General features: G+C 33.9%; 2 protein-coding genes across 2 annotated transcripts; both read left to right on the forward strand.

Moving 5' to 3' along the window:
- The first annotated feature begins 778 nt into the window (after positions 1 to 778).
- LOC128989768 (muscle M-line assembly protein unc-89-like) lies at positions 779 to 12,735 on the forward strand. Its single transcript, XM_054411807.1, has 2 exons — positions 779 to 872; positions 6,529 to 12,735. Exon 2 carries the CDS (start codon positions 6,653 to 6,655, stop codon positions 9,902 to 9,904), a length of 3,252 nt encoding a protein of 1,083 aa, XP_054267782.1. The 5' UTR covers positions 779 to 872; positions 6,529 to 6,652; the 3' UTR covers positions 9,905 to 12,735.
- Positions 12,736 to 13,913: 1,178 nt separating this feature from the next.
- LOC128990485 (uncharacterized) lies at positions 13,914 to 16,863 on the forward strand. The gene is made up of 2 exons (XM_054412859.1): positions 13,914 to 13,947; positions 15,266 to 16,863. Exon 2 carries the CDS (start codon positions 15,372 to 15,374, stop codon positions 16,686 to 16,688), a length of 1,317 nt encoding a protein of 438 aa, XP_054268834.1. The 5' UTR covers positions 13,914 to 13,947; positions 15,266 to 15,371; the 3' UTR covers positions 16,689 to 16,863.
- Positions 16,864 to 17,218: the final 355 nt, after the last annotated feature.

The raw sequence follows: 17,218 nt of genomic DNA on the forward strand, positions 1-17,218 counted from the left end.
TATTTGATGTTTTTGACGTAAAGCTCCGACGATGTTGCAGTGCAACGAAACATGATAGCTTTTATCAACATTAGTTGAAATAGAACACACAATTTTGGACTACTGACGGAGGTAAGCCTTTAAAGTCATTATCCGTAGTCAAGGGGCTATCAGAATGAATAATATGAATACTGTAATTTATCTTTGACTTGTGTTTTTGCAGCATGTAATCAACTTTATTGACGTATCCAAATGCATGTACATGTCTAACGGAATAAAATATTGATTCTTGAATGCAAGACGCATGTTGTAAGCGGCAAGATTCGTGCAACGCTGTATGCAATTATTGCACGACATATGAGGCGAAGTGAAGTGGAACGCCGCTTTAGCTGCCAACAAACAAAACAGCTGTAACAGCACTACTGACAGCGTTGCCACTTTGAAGGCCGAGTATGGTTGTTCTAACTGTTCACTATCATAAAATGCCAAAGTCGTCGACATGCACACAAAACAAAAATGTCCTTAACCTCAGTTGTAAATAATTAACTACTGTTTCAAAGGTCAATTGTGACGATATACAATATTAATAGAAGTCAATGATTAAACACAACGTGAGGCATTTTTAATCGATGCTACATTCCCAGTTCTTAATCGATGCTACATTCCCTGTTCTGGTTTTCTTTGGTCTGTATTCCACTAAGTATTTTCTGTTTTACTACACTTGCCTGAACCCTGAACTGAACCTCACTTCACTTCGTTTCGTATTGTATTGTATTGTATTGTCATGTCTGTGCTTTCAAGTGTTGTGCGTCTAAATTATCATTGACTATATTATATTATACAAGAAGGAATTTTAACCATTTACTTTACTAGGAATTCCAGGACATTGAAAGGTATGCAATGGTATATATCTAGTAGTTTAGTTCAATAGTTTATAACTGAAGTCATTATTTCACAAATTACCATTATTTAGAAACCGAAACCGATAGAAGGCGCCTTTGTAAACATGGTAGATTGTAGATTCCGCAATGCCGGCAATGTCTCTGGTAGTCATATGAAAAAGATAAGTATCGAATCTAGACCTTGACTCCCTAGTCCCTACTCTATTCCGATCCAGATAATATAATATTACTTAAACAGAAGCTAAGTTAAAATCAAATTGCCACTTGTAAACTCAGTTGTAATTGTATCTAACTTATAACAACAAACCTGTTTTAAAATGTGTCTTCAAGACTGTCTTTTGTATAAATTTGTATGCTTAGTAAATGTAGGGTTGCCACATGGTAATTTGTAAAAAAGAGGACATTTTAGCTGGCGGCCCCCACTTAAGGAAATAAAAGTTTAAGTTAGGCTACGGGCTAGCGAAGTTGTATACATAGGGCCTAGCCTACATAAGAAGAGCACAAATTAATTAGCCTATTAGGCTATAAAGAGAAACATAGTATGAGTCGTACATATGGAAAAATACTATGTCACTGGCCTGAAAGTAAAAAACACTTTTTTATTAATAAATGAATGAAACTGTCAAAAAACTTCAAAAATCCAGTTACGACTAACTTAAAAGTTAGACCTATTGACATTCGGGCCAGTGATGTCATTCGTTTATGTTAATTAATCCATACCATTAGCCTACTGTTCAATTATTCGTGCTACAATGTCAATATCCAAATATGGTCGCGAAAGCATAATAAGTTATTCTTATCTTGCTTCAGTTTGATCACTTCTCACTAAAAAAATAACTTAACGAATACCGTACAGTAGAACCTCGATAACAAATCACCCTTGATAACAAGAGTTATTTTCAACCCCTTGAAATTAGTTTAACTTACCCCTATGCCTAATCACATGTTATTGAAAACCTCGATAAGAAGTCAACCTCGATAACAAGTCTTATTTTATAATCCATAACTTATGAGAGTCTTGAAATCAAGGTTCTACTGTTAACATAAACAAATTACTTTTTGTCTGCTAGACTCCGTTAGGTATTGGAAGCGAACACGATACCTTCGGACTTCGTACTGCCCGGCAGACGCTAATGGAAGGACTGGGAGCAATGAAACAGACGATAAACAATTAACTAAGAATGTCGTTGGCAAAATCAAATTGAAACTAAGGAACACAAATTTCATAGCCTAACAATAATTTGCGAACACAAACATTTATTTTATCCAAAAAGTGACATTATGTAGGCTTACATTGTATTTTAATAGGCTAGAGAGTAAAAAAAAAAAAAATTTATCACTTTTTTTCAGGAATCCCCCAGAATTAATTTTGAACATCAAAACCCGGTAATCTCCGTGGAAATCCGGGGATATTGCAACCCTAATGCTCAGGCCTATTCGAAGTGGACGATTAGCCTAAGTGAAAAATATTAGGCATAGTTTTTTTTTTTTTTTTATAAGCAGAAGGATTGCAAAAGTTTTTTTAAAGTTAGCATACTTTAGCTTGTCGCTCAAGGTTCTTAGGCTAGTTTGAGAGCTCAGCACTGCATCTCATCCCCTCATCATAGAGTAGGCTGTACATCATAAAGACAGGGCCTTTGTTGTTACTCCCTGCCTTTAGGATAATCTTCCTCCCTCCATAAAATGCTTAAAAATACCGTAGCTTGTGTTTTGGTGGCATTAATAATAAATTATTTTGGAGAATTTGTCTTCGAACGCTGTTTTGTCCTACCTAACTTAAAACTATGTTGGCACTTGCGTGTTGACTTAAGTTAACACCATCACTGCTTACCTTAAGTGTTGGTATTTATTTAGGCCTACATTAGGCCTAATAGCTATCCCTACGCGTAGGCCTACTGCAATAAATTTGTTTAACAGTTATATGTTAATTTTTAAGCTCTAGCTAACTTAAGTAGCCTAACTTATAGGTTAAGATAAAAAATGTAATGTTATAATTCTTAATGGAAAATTCAAATAATGTACGCAATAATGACATAGGCCTACATTATTGTTATCCTTAGGCCTAGATTCCTTGTTACTTTTGTACTGTTGTGTAGGCCTAAATATTTAGCCATCTTGTTAACACTCCATTTTGTAAACTGATGTAAACCGGTTGGGAAATAAATCAATAACCGAAATAAATAAACATGTGCGTCTGGCACATGAAATCAAGTAGGCTATGCCTGAGTTGGGTTAGGCACTGTGAGCTAAAATGTGAATTAGGCACATGTGTGTGCATTTTGCTAGTTGTGTGTTACGTAACTTACGGTAACTTACTTGAGTTATTTGTTAAAATGCAAGCATTTTTGAAATAGGCTAGTAATTTGAAGTGTTTCTCTCAGGATTTTTATTTAACAAAACCAGACTGCAGGCGACATAAACTAACAACTCGATACGGTACATTATAACCTAAACTTTACCTTAAAACCTAACTTTAAAACACTTGATGTAGTCACCAATTCGCATAAAGCACGACCTACCACCCTGACATACCCAAATAAGAACTACCGGTACATGTAATTAGTCCACCAGTCCTTCTATATCTCCATAATGTGACAAAATTCCTATTATAGAAAACATTACGGTATTGACTACAGAATCACTTGAAAAGTTTCTACAACGATCTTATCATGTTTAATCAACGATGTTATTCTTCTCATCAACCATGTTATTCTCTTCTCTTAACCTTAACTTGTGACGGCGTGGTAGACTAGCACTACGCAGCACGTATGAGTAGGACTAACCTATTTTTGTTTTGTGTTTTAGCTGTAGTGAAGTAAAATTACGTCACTAGGCATATTGCCGATGACAGAATCAGAGTGAGTTAATAAAGTTCAAAAGTTGTTACTTCCAGTTGCTTGTTGTGTGGTCAGAGGTGCCCATCCCCCCCAAACTCAGAGGCACAATCCCCCCCCAAGCCAAAGGAGTAGCCCCCCCCCATTTATACTACCGTATATTTAAACCTACCCTCCCCCCGCCAATTTATCTGTAAATTTCCCCTTTACCTCATAAAACGAGCATTTAAAGTATTTTTTTGGAAAAGTTGAGGTAAAGAAAAACAAACTTGCTGATAATCAAAATTAAATGCTTAATAGTAAACGTCATTTATCAATATATCATTATATCTAACTAATGGACGAATTACAAGCTTTTCAATTTAAAATTCAGAATCTGTATTATCAGCCAACAGTTACTCAGTATTGCAATAGAAAATGTCTTAAAAACGTACAACAATATACTCGGTGAATTACTCTACTCCAACACAGTTTACTGTAACTGTACAATATATTAGGTGGCGTTAATTTTACGGGGCTTAAGAATTCAAACAGTTTTAAGTGCATGAATAATACTTTGGCAAAAAGTAGGCTAACTTATTTCAAAATTATAGGCAGAGTCACGAAATAGGACAGACTTGTTGCTCGCCACTCTTATAGGCTCCCTTCTACAAAAATCGCCGGACAAAATACCCAGAATTCTTTAATTGCCACTAGCATAAAAGGTTTTTGTGATGAAGTAATCTTATAATAAATTCATTTTGATAGCATTGCCTTCTATGACCAATAATGGTAAAAACGCATCTTGTCAGACAATCCTTAATAATATATGTAAGGTAGAGTCGAATTTTACTTGCTACATATGTTCTGGCGGTTCTTTAACCCCACCATCGGAGGCTTACAAAAGGATCCACTTCTGGAGGTGTCGTCAGAATATGTTACAAACATTAAACACGAAACGATAACAGATAGGCCTATCAATTCACGCGTGTATATTGCCGCGGGCAGGATGAATCAGGTTATGACGGAAAGACGTGGTCTCTGGATTGTCGTCTGTGTTATCTATCAAAAGCTGATATTGGACTAATTGTAGTGACGGAGGAGAGTGTTGAAAATATAATGGGATTCATAATCGAGTTTTCCATTCAAAATTATTGACAATAATAACCAATTTATATGCTGGATATAAATGATGGTCTCGAAATTCTACAGTACTGCGCGAAAGGAAATTTATTAAATACTTTTGAAGAGTTTGAAATTTATAAATACATAAATCTAGTGACAGCACACAGTTTTTGAGTGAAAACACTCGATTAACTATGAATTCCATTATATTTTCAACACTCTTCTCAATCATTACATTACAATAGTGTTATATCAGCTGTTGAAAACGCAGACGACAATCTAGCTAGAGACCACGTCAGTCCTTTTCCGTCATAACCTGAACCTGATTCAGTTTACTTCCAGTCCTGCCGACGGCAATGTACACGCGTGAATTGATAGGCATATCTGTAATCGTTTCGTGTTTTGTATTAAATGTTTGTAACGTATTCACGACACCTCCAGAGAAGTGGATCTTTATGTAAGCCTGACGATAATGGAGTTTAAGAACCACCAAAATATATGTATCAAGTAAAATTCGACACTAAATATTAAGGATTGCCTGACAAGGTGTGTTTTTGTTTTTACCATTCTTAGAAGCAATCTTAATTACGAATGGCAAAATGTTGTTGGTGTTGATAATGAACTACTTAGAAACACTTTTCAGGCTGCTTATACAAAATTATACATTCATTATGATAGCAAAAAATGCCCCCCCCCCAAATGCCCCCAAAAAAAGTCCCCCCAAAAATTCCTGTGTGGGCACCCCTGTGTGTGGTTGAAAACAGTCAGCTGTAGGCTTAGTTAACCCACTGTTCATTCCACTTGTAAATGTTATCCGTAGGGTACCTAGTTTGTAATTTTTGTATATTTTTACGGCGATATCTTGGGAAATATTCATCAGCAGTGGAAAATAATGGTATATTTGGATTCAGGAGGTAAAAAACTATAACGTAAGATGTCAAAATAAAAAAAATTGTTTGGAGGCACCTATATGGAATAAATCCCGGATCAGTCTATGTTTTGGACATGTTAGCCATGATAAGTCTATTCTTTGATACAGTCGCCGAGACACAAAGCTGGTTTTTTAGGATAACCCTCACACTGGTACCCACACACGTATAACTTACCGGTACCGGTACTGAAAATTGTTCACGCCACTCCTAGGGTTTATTTGAAGTTATTATGTTAGCTCCTCTGGCTTGGGAGGGGGGATTGGCACCTCTGGTTATCATACACTTCATGAATCCTTGTTTTCCCAATAGATTATCTGAAACAAATATGAAAATAAGTTGTTATGTTATTCTATTCAAATAATAATTTAGTACTAGTCAACTCAAGTTAGACGAACTCCAACTTGGTTGTGGCTTGAAATGTGTGGATTATGATTTATGGCTCTGATGATTAGGTCACTGTGTTGAATCCCCTCGTTTGGTACTCAAAATATACCTAAACCAATAGACCTAACAATGGAAATGAAAAAGCCACTTAAAAAGTTCAAGTCGCCTCAACTTAAGACAGCTAGTCAGCACAGGTCATACTTCCGAGTGATCACCCCAGGACTGCATACCCTCAATAGTAATAATACTAACAAGTATTCCAAACTACTACTTTTCATTTGTTGTATCTCACCTCTCCATCATCTATGAGGTTGCTTATTTCTGTTACTGTTCAATCATTAAGCCTAGACATTCGCTTGAATACTTTTACTAACAATTTATTGTTTGTTTCAGGTCTTAAAGAAGATACCAGTATAAATAATGTATTAGAAAAAGTTGTGTTATTGGAAATGACTAAGCCTAAGTAAAAGGTTTTTGATTTTTGTAAACTAAGGAAGTATATTTTTTTGCCAAAACTATGGCACGCAAACAAAGTAAACCTGCTAAAACTACTAAAAAAGATTCTTCTGTTGGTGTAAATGCAAAGAAAGGCGGTAAAATTACTAAAAAGGTAGCAGAAAGCAAAACGAAGAAAAAAGTTGAATCCCAGCTCAAACTAACTGTGAAGACACAAAAAAGGCAAACTAAACCTGCTGCAAGTTCTCCTGCCAATTCAGGTAGAAGAAGTAGCCGCACTAACAATGATAGTACCAGAAACTCTTTGACATCTAATGCTCATCGTTCAAGCCCTAATAAAAAATCTACTTCCAAGACAAAAACCCCTTCAAGAGCTAACAACGCACAATCTACCAGCAAGCGTAAATCTAATTCCACAGAACAAACAAAATCTAAAAAACAAGTGGTGGCTAAAAAGGCTAAGGAGTCTCCAGTTAAAACATCACCAGCAGGTAAGAAAAAGCCTGTAAATGAAACTAATGGTAGAGGTAACAAAAGGAGTTATGCTCAATCAATAAGCAGCAGTAACACAGAAGTAAACAATGAGGCTAAAAGAAGGAAGACTGATGATTTAAAAAATATTACTTTGACTTCACGAAGAAATAGGAATATCAAACCAACAGTCAAGGGTTCCGAGTGGAAAAAAACAATCTTGCAAAAGAAAGCAATTGGTGCCAAACAAGAAAAACCTAGCATAAAAGTTAAGAAAACAACTGTGAAAAATAAATCACCCAAGCAAAATAAGAAATCGGTTTCTCCTAAATCGATTACTAAGTCAAAAGCTGCAGGCAAAACATTAGCAAAATCACCAAAAAGTCAGATTGGAGTCAAAACGCCGACTGAAAAGAAAAAAGCTGTATCACCACCTAAGAAGAAAGTCAAATCTACTGTTGAAAAAAATACTGTTTCAAGTAAATCTCCATTGGTGCGTAATTCATCAAGAAAATCTTCTTCCAAACCAAAAGAAGACATCAATTCTCCCAAAGCCAACACCTTGGCGACATCCATAAAGAATAAATTCAATTCTTGTATTTCAAAGAAAAGAAGTTCAAGCGGTGCTGGGATACAAGAAAATGTGTTAGTTGCTCAAGGTATTTTAGACGATATTCTTTCTTCAGTTGGCATCCCCAAGGACTCATCAGATTTAGACAAAGCTGTCTGTAGTGAAGATGTCAACTTGATCACATCCAAATCACAGACTACATTGTTAAAAATGGATAAAGAAGAAACTGACCCATCGTCTCAAACATTTATCACTCCTGTAAGTGAATGTGTTAATATGGATACTGAACAGGAAAAGAAAATCACGGATGGTAAAAAAACTAATGATAAAATTTGCATTGAAACCACAACACCCGCAGACAAACCCACAGACAATGCAAATGATTTAGACGAGAACCTAGAAGAAGAAATGGAATTGCGCTTATCAGATACATCAGTAACATCTGTAAATGAAAATGACACTGCCTCATCTGAACAAAGTCCCAGCATTATCACAAATACTGGAAATGAAGTAAAAATAAACAGTAACAGCAAGTGTGTTAATGAAGTAAAAAGTTGTCTAGATTCTGACAATAAAGTTAAATTGGAGGTAACACAAGAACACTCTGACTGCCAAAATAAATTGACATCACAGGAAAATGACCATAATCTTGATCCACTTGTTGACCGAAAGAAATCCACTTCTTCATCTCAATTAAAAAATAACACAAAAGGTGTTTTGCAAGAAGGTATTGTAGTTAAGGACATTTCCCCTTCTAGCAATAAAAAAGTTGATCTTGCAAATGCTGTAATAGTGGATAAAACTGTAGATAATGTTAAAGAAAAGAGTAAAGATTCCTCAAGCAAGAAAAGAGAAGATATAGAACCCAATGAACAAAGTATGAATGGGAATACTGACTCAGCAATAAAATCTAATACCACTCAAGAGAGTTCCACTTTGAAAGAAAATCAAGAGGGTTCAGTAGGTCTGGACTGCAAGAAAAACACAGCAAATGATCATATTGTTACTGAATGTAAGGTTATTAAAGAATCATCAGCACACCAATCACTACAAGATCATGATGTAACTAATGGAAAATACCCTAATTTTGACCAGATTGACGAAAACAAAATATCCAAGAGCAGTTTATCACCAAGCAAGGTTGATTCCTCCTGTGTTATCAAGCCAGAAAATAAATTATCCAACACAAAACCTCCATCAACTCAGCCTTTAAATGGTGAACACAAAACTGTAGACCACAGTAGAGATAAAATCATTCCTTGTGATACAAGTTTGAAAAAACCACATGAGATAACTACAAATGGAATAAACAAACCAAAATTGAAATCATCAGTAAATGACCCGCACTTATTACAGATATCCGAGGATAAAGAAGAACAAAAACACCTTGAAATCGTGCAGAACGAAATCACAAAAGGTTGTCAGAGCTTGGCAAGTGAAAAAAACGATGTGATAGAAGTTAAAGAAGATTCTGCTGATACCGTTAGTAAGCGAAGCTTGGACTCTGTTGAAGTTGTGAAAGTCAGTTCTACAACTGAAAATGTAGAATCTCAGGCTTTAGAAGAAAAAAAACAAACTTTAGTTTCAGAATCAGTAGAATCAAAGCGTGAAAATTGCAGTTCTACCGGCATAACACAAGAATTTGATACAATTTTGAAAGTCAGTAATACATCGAACATTGTAGAATATCATGCCTTGGATGTTAAAAGTGAAACTTCACTTTCAGAATCAGTTGACTCAAAGCTTGAGAATGACAGCTCTACTGGCATAACACAAGAATTTGACACAATAACTATAGAAGAACCAACTAATTCTAGTGATGAGCATCGTTCTAAGGAAGAACAGTTGAACACAGAAAAACCAAGAGAAAACCTGAAACATGAAATTTCTACCATTGTAACTGAAATTAAAGATTCTTCAGTCAGTCCAATCAAAACTATTGCTTGTGGAAAAAATAATATTGAGAACCAACTGGAAAACTGTTGCCCCAAAGAAAAACCGATAAGTACAAACGTTGAATTGCCAGCAGACAATATTACGAATGAAGAAAAAAATGGAGAACTACTAAAGGTTGAAGAGACCTGCCAAGAAGAAAATGCTCAAAATTCTATTGTTGGAACAAATGGAGAAACACTGAATCATAGTTCTGACACTCTCAGCAACAAAATGAGTGTTGATGAAGAATATTCTAGCATGGAAATTGAATGTGGAGGAAAGGAACGTTTGACAACTGCTCCTTCTAGCATGGAAGTTGACGTTGATGTGAGTTAGACTTTTAAGATTAATATACATTCTGTAATATTTGTGAAGCTAGGAATAGTGTAGATTTATTTTCTCTTACTAGCTGCAATGTTTGATTGTGTGTCAAAAGAAACTTTATTTTATTAGATCTAAGAAATTTTTATATAGGATAGTTTTTTTTAATGGAAAGTTTTATTTACTGTTTTACTGTCCACATAGTAGGTATAATCCTCAAGGGGAAATATATTTAGAGAGATCTCAAATTTGTTGGAGGTTCTGACTTTAAAAATATCTTCACTAAGGAAAAATGAAAGTTAACAGAGGGTAATTTAAGTGAGTTAATGCTTATTTAATGTAAGTGGGGTAACTTTGCTGGAACATTGGTTAACTTAAAGAAGCTGAGCTTGCTCCCCACTATCTCACATAAACTAGGGCTTAACAATGTGTTTATACAGGAGCAGAATAAAAAGTATTGAACCTCTGTGTCTATATAAAAAATAAATGGTATATCAAAGTGCAATAATGTTTACTTTTAAAATTACTGAGAAATAACTACCTATGGCATCAGCTCATACAGTTATACAAACTGAGATATTTAGTATAAACCATTAGAACCGTATAAATAATTATAAATAATAACAATTAAAGAGTCCAAGGGAAAAACGGGCTAACCCTAAAAAAATGCAAAATTTAGTTATGAACGGTTTTAAATAGATCTTTTAAATCTAAACAGTTTGCAATAATGAAAATTGACAAAAAAAGGCTCCTAGTAAGAGTAAATCACCTTTGAAATAAACGCATCCAGAGGAAGAACGGGGCAACCCACAATGAGTGTAGGCAAGAACGGGGCAACCCTCAAGCCGCGTATGCGCTTATGGTTTGTTTACTTAAGTGGTGCTCGTTTCATGAACCAACAGGAAATTTGGGTTAGCCCGTTTTTGACAAGGAAATTACGTATTTAGAGTGTTTAACTGTATCATTCTCGGTAACCCAGCGGTATATCGGCGGGTATATCCTTGAAAAACGTTTTGCTCTCCTGAAAAATTTACTTCTGTGGGGTTAGCACGTTTTTCCCACTTGGACTCTTCAATTAGTACAAACAATATGTTAATTTACTACAAGTATTTCATTTTAGATGGGTGTCAGAAATTCCTTATAACCTTCCTTGTTTTTTTCTGGTTGTAGTGAGACATAATAGCTTTTTGAATTTGTTTTTGATTGTAAGGGCCTATGTGTACAAATAAGTACTATGATATTGTGTACATAGATTAGTCTAAGTTCAATTATTACTCAGTAAGTCTGTATTAGAATCATAATGTTCCATCGCTAAAATTGTTTTCTTTTATTGACAATATTAATTCAGAAGCATCCGTCTTAAAAATATTAAAAAAAAGAAAATCAGGTGCAGAATCTGCAGTGTCCCGTAAATGGGTAAAGGACTTTTTTTGGAAAGTGGTAGGGTTGAAATCTGCATACCATGAGCTGACTTACTAAAAAAAGGTTTCATAAGAGTGATATATCGTCCCAATAAAGGGCTTTATCAAGTAGATTGATAAAATTATCAGTGTTATGTTATGTGGACTGTTTGTATATATATTGGCTCCTGGACTTATTTTCCCCAAATAGGCTAGGAGATCTCCACCTCTTTCCAAAATCCCCTCAGCCAAACAGCTTCCTTTCATATTAATTAGATGGTGCTCTCTTTCACCTGTCCACTAATCCATCAATAAATTTCTTTTGAAAATGCATGTATCTGTTTAGAAAATAATCTCTTTCTGCAATTTACAACTATTTTTTTTACAAAGAATATCTAATTTTGTCCAACTTAAAGTTTACAACGAAGGGTTGTGTAATCTTTACTAGGAGTTGTGTAGTTCATACTGAATATTTATTTTGGATAGGTTTTACTAAAGCGATCACAATAGAATAAGGTAGACTATACTTTTGTTAAACCAGCTAAATCATGCAAGCATTTAGGTTTAAAAAGTACAGACAGAGTATGATATTGATCCAATATTTGGACAACTACTGTTCTGCATCCGTGGGTTTTCATTCTTACAAGGTTTTTTTATCAAGGATTATATTTATGTTTTTTATATATATTTTAAAGCAGTTATGTAGTTGTTAGTATTGTAGTTAATTTATTTCAATGTCAACTTTCTTTAAATTTACTCAAGACAGTAGTTTTGATATGGAATATGTTGCATGCACAAAATGCTATTATCAATATTAATACCAACTTATTTGTATCAGTGGTTTTCTGTTTTAGTAAACTATTTAATTTTACATTTTTATATCTAGACGATAAACAATCTTGCTGTTGTATTTTTATTGTCTTAGTTAAAAATGCATTGCTTTTAACCAGTTTAAATGGAAGGGATTTTGTTATTTAAAGATTGTTTAACCACATGAGCAATTGAATTATTTATTTGATTAATATTTTAAAATATTACATTACTATACTGGTAATCCTCTAATTATACAGGTTGGTTTGATATTACAGTCATTCAGGCCAACTTAGCTATTAATTACTTATTATATTTTATATTACACTTTACTGTTCCAGAGATTTTTGTATTTACTAAATACAGACAGTAGTTTTAGTTTGTGATAAATTATAAGTTTTTGTGAACTATTTTAATGACATTGAATAAACTACCTCTGAAAAGAAATACTTTCCTGTGAAAACTGATGCATTTATCATGTCACTGTAGCAGTTGAGATGAATCGTAGGGATGTTGATTATGATCTTATCGGTTACATTCATGTACTAGTTCCTGTGTATTACTTAAGTGATTTTCCAACTAAATGTCTGATGTGAAGAATGTCTTTTTATTATTCAATAAACATACGGATCATAATATCGAGAGTTTTTATTTTATTTTTCCTTTTTATAAGCTGAATCAACAACTTTAGAGTTAAATACCAATCCCTGTATACCTATTTTGCCATCTTAAGTGTTTGAGTTGTCTATATTGGTTAACATTCAAAGTTATGTTTAGTTATTTTCATATTAAATCCATTAAATTATTAATAAGTTAACCATGTGCAATTATTAGCCATGACAGATTTAAAACAAAAATGCATCGGAATGAATGTGAGTGAATCCAAAATAACAGGAGGAAATACTTTTCATATTTTACACATTTTAGAATCATTCGCTTAACCCTTCCCGGACGGGTGACGGATATTTCTGCCTAAGTCTTTGGCGATAAAGGGCGGGTTGCGGATAAATCCGCTTATGGTTTTTGATGTTCCGGACGGGAAACGGATACACCCGCCTTCTCTTCAGACAGACTGGCAGGTGCTTGAGCAGTAACCAGATGTTTCGCAGTACCAAGGCTCCACTTTTATTTATTGTTTACATATATTGTTCATTTTTTATTGCCTAACGTTGTCATGGTCATATCTTCAAAGGCGGTTGGCGGATATATCCGCGGACGAGTAGCGATTTTATGTATACGTGTATAGCAAAACACAAATAAGGAAAATTAGTTTTTATTTTTTCCTATAATTTTTCCCCGTTCTATTTCGCCTGTCCGGGAAGGGTTAATATTTTTAAGAGACAGTAACATCATTTGTGTAGTGCATAACACATTTTATGCTGTATAAGAATACCGGGTGAGTGAAGAATAAAGTGGGATAATCTTGTGACATTACTAGGTGTAATTTAATCCAAATTTGATTGATGGATGAGTTTAGAAGCAAGATGCAAGATCAGCTGGTTTTTAGGAAGAATAATTCATCAAAAGTCCAATGATCAAGGACAGCCATTGTGGACGATCGATACTATAATATAAATAATTTGTATATTAATACTTAGGTGCAACCTAGGAGGGTTAAAAAACTCCTTATCAATCACTTGACCTTCCAATAAAATATAACCTCAAATTTAGTTTGGTAATCCACACCTGTGTTGAAGACTCCTGGAGTCGTAACAATCAGAGATCATATGGTCGGTTGGCCAGGTGTGTATCATATGTACAAGGTCACCTCCAGTCTTATAAACTGATGTTTCCAGCTTGCAGTACTTGTTGATCGTTGTATGCACATTGTTAACACCTGTTTCTAAGGTAAGAAAATAATAATGATTATAGAGTTAATTGTTGGGATATAGAACGAGTATTTCTTTGATTGTTTAGGAAGACATTTGAAGAAAGTTTTAAATATTGATTTGATATAATGTAACCTTTAATATTCCTTAATTTACTGTTATTGATTTACATTTAAAACTTAATTACTAAAGCATGATTATGAATTTATAATACACTCATTACATAAAAAAGAGGTATTCTTTGTGTAAAATTTTTGTCATCATCAGATATATAAATTTGTCTTGTTAAACATTTAACTGGTTAAACATTTGTTTGTATAAAAAGGCAAAAGAGAAACTGATATAATAGAATATCAGGCTGATATAGGCCTAATGATGGCCCTATAGTTTTTAGGGCTATTTTCAAAACAGCTGAAAATACATGTTTTATCAGTGTTTTTGAGGATAGCAGGGTTAGGGTAAAATATCAAATTTCCACTACTGCATTGGAAGGGAAGGAGCTGGGAGGATAGCTTACTTACCTTAAAAATTATAATCATATTAATAAACTAGCAGAGGACCCGTCCTTTGTCCGGGGTTGATGTTTAATAAAAAGTTATTCATTATTAGAATAGAACGTGAAATCTACAGGGTGTGTCAAAAGTTATAATATAGATAGGTAGTATACCTCTGGATTAGAAAACATAACTAATCTATGGAGTAATATGAAATTATGATTTAAAAATCTGTGAAAAGGCAAATGGTGTGAACAACATTTCTCTCAAAATGGCAAAAATATACAATTAATTATCTCCTTGAGAAAAATTTCAATTTTTAAGGTGTGTGTCCTACTCTAAATACATTTTAAGTGTTCAAAAATGTTAAAATGATTCAAGTAAATGTGACTTTATAATTTCACTATTTTTTACACCAAAATCAATAGCTATATTTTTGTAAAATTTAAGCCCAGTCAGTCCATTAGTTTATGTGCCTATTAGTAACAAACATACAGACAGACACCACTAGATTTTTATAATATAATAATAGTGTAGATAAACAATACAATATTTGATACAATATTGGTTATAGGTCTATTGATATGGGTATATCGATAAAATATCGATATTTTTTCAGTCCTTGTATCGATATTAGTATCGATGATTTTTTATCATTTGATTTTATAGTGTTTACGCATTAGTTAATTGGGTAAAAATATTCACAATTATGCTTTTGTGCTCCAAGATGGTTTTATTGCTTAATAAGATCAACAATGATGCCATTTTAGGATTGTTTGTCGGTAGGTGTTTAGTGTAAATTCAGTATTCTTATCAAAGTTTGATAATTTATTTTTGTTTCAGGTAAACAAAAAACAATTACTGCAATTTCGATCCCTAGAACTGCGTTCAAAATACTTTGTGAAAGGGAATACATCAGCCGAGGGAAGACAATATTTTATGAATAGGAATGAGTAGACGATGTGAATTGAAATTGATTGACGTGTTAAAAGAAGGCAATCTTGATATGGCTAAATCCAAATATAATAGTGTTAGTGGTAAAAAATCAGATACACCCATAGAAAGTAGGAGTTCAAGAACCAGGTTTGGTAATACGTCTACTTTGAAGAAAAAATATGACTCTGGAACTTTAAAGCAGCAAACAGAAATTACTTTGAAGAAGCGTAAGAAACTTAATGATGTGAGTGAATTACCAAGCAAAAAAATCTTTACCGGGAGTAACATTATCAAGAACCCAGTTAAGCCTGATAAAGAAATCAGCCAAAAAAAGAAAAGAAATACTAAATCTCGCGAATCTTGCTGGGAAAACAAACTGACGGGAGCAAGACGTGTGAGCAAACGTCTATCAAATCTAAGAATATCTTTAAAGAAATTGGAATCATCTCTTGCTACATCTTTTGTCACAATTAAAACAAGGCAGCCAGTTGCTTTTAGTGCCAGAGGTAAAATGAAGCAAAACTATTGTGATTTAAAACCACCCAAAAAGAACAAGACTTCACAGTACAGAAATTTTCCGGAAACACAGTTTAATTTTGGAAAACTAGGCCATACTAAGAGGCTACACCCAAAAACAACTGCTAGAAGACCTGAAACTTACACTGTTACTGTAAAATCTACTGCTTCAGCTTCACACTCCAGAAGAAATGACAAAAAGCAAGGAAACATAATGCATAACACATTTGATGAAGATTCGAATGACTCAGATGTAAATCTTCTAATCGAGAGGTGTGTTGAAGATATTCAAAATGATTTAAGTGAACCTGAATCCGACACTGAAGAAGACAAAAAAATATCTAAAGCATATCAACTGTTGAAATCCAAAGAGACTATTGAGGAAAATGAGGAGAAAGCTGCTCAAGATACAAAAGTTGAAACTCTGATTTGTGAACAAGTTGATGAATTAACTGATGATTCTACAATTCTCATTGGTGTAAACGTTGAGTCAAACGTAAATATCGAGCGTGAAACGCTTACTGAAAGTATAAGTAAGAATAACAGTGAATCCAAAACTGAATGTAAAAACATTCAGAACAATGAAATAACACAAGATGAAACTTGTGTTTCAAATGAAATAACAACTACGGTAGAAGATCTGCCAATAATCGATTTGGAGCAAGACAACTGCCAAGGAAACATAGACGAAGTTGTTGATGAAAACGCAAGTGGATCTAAAGTGGAATCTGGAGCCTCAAATGGAACTACTGCAGAAGATACCAAGGGTACAGCTGTTGGTAAAGATGTCAACATTAGTGGATCAGCTGATTAACCATAAGCCTAGTACAAGGTACCTGTTTTTGTTAGTATAAAAAAGTAGAATTTTCAGTATAGCTTGTAGTTAAGTTAGCAAAATCTGTAGTTTAAGAGCAGTTTGAAAGGCACAATCATAAAATAGTAAATTAATTGAACAATAAAGACAAAAAATAAATTGTATTCAACAGGTATGTTTAAATGTGTATGTTTATTTTACGTCTGTGTGCTTAAAAAAATTCTGTGTAGTTAAAAATTCATTCATTTTCATTTCAAATTCATTTAGACTATCGCAACCGCCCGGCCAAGTCAGCTGACGGAGTGAGACGAATCAGCTTAGAGAGAAAGAGAGATAGAGGCAAATCTTATTTCTGCAAAAAATTCCAGTCTGACTATATTCTCTAAAAGCTTTTCCTTTTTATGGGGTATTCATTGGTATTTGTATTCATTGTAATCATGTTAAAATAAGCAAAGCAGCGTCAAAGAATTAGATGGATTTAATTTTGATTGAGTTTTAACCAGAAGGGGAGGAAGGTAATATTAAAATCA

This window comes from Macrosteles quadrilineatus, unplaced genomic scaffold (genome assembly GCF_028750875.1).
Source record: "Macrosteles quadrilineatus isolate MER2022 unplaced genomic scaffold, UCM_ALF_1.0 Scaffold_3__2_contigs__length_128488019, whole genome shotgun sequence".
In the NCBI taxonomy this organism is placed as follows: Eukaryota; Metazoa; Arthropoda; class Insecta; order Hemiptera; family Cicadellidae; genus Macrosteles; species Macrosteles quadrilineatus.

Excerpts from the sequence above, each read along its gene's own strand:
- LOC128990485 (XM_054412859.1), top strand. The coding sequence starts at position 15,372 with ATGAGTAGACGATGTGAATTGAAATTGATTGACGTGTTAAAAGAAGGC.
- LOC128989768 (XM_054411807.1), top strand. The coding sequence starts at position 6,653 with ATGGCACGCAAACAAAGTAAACCTGCTAAAACTACTAAAAAAGATTCT.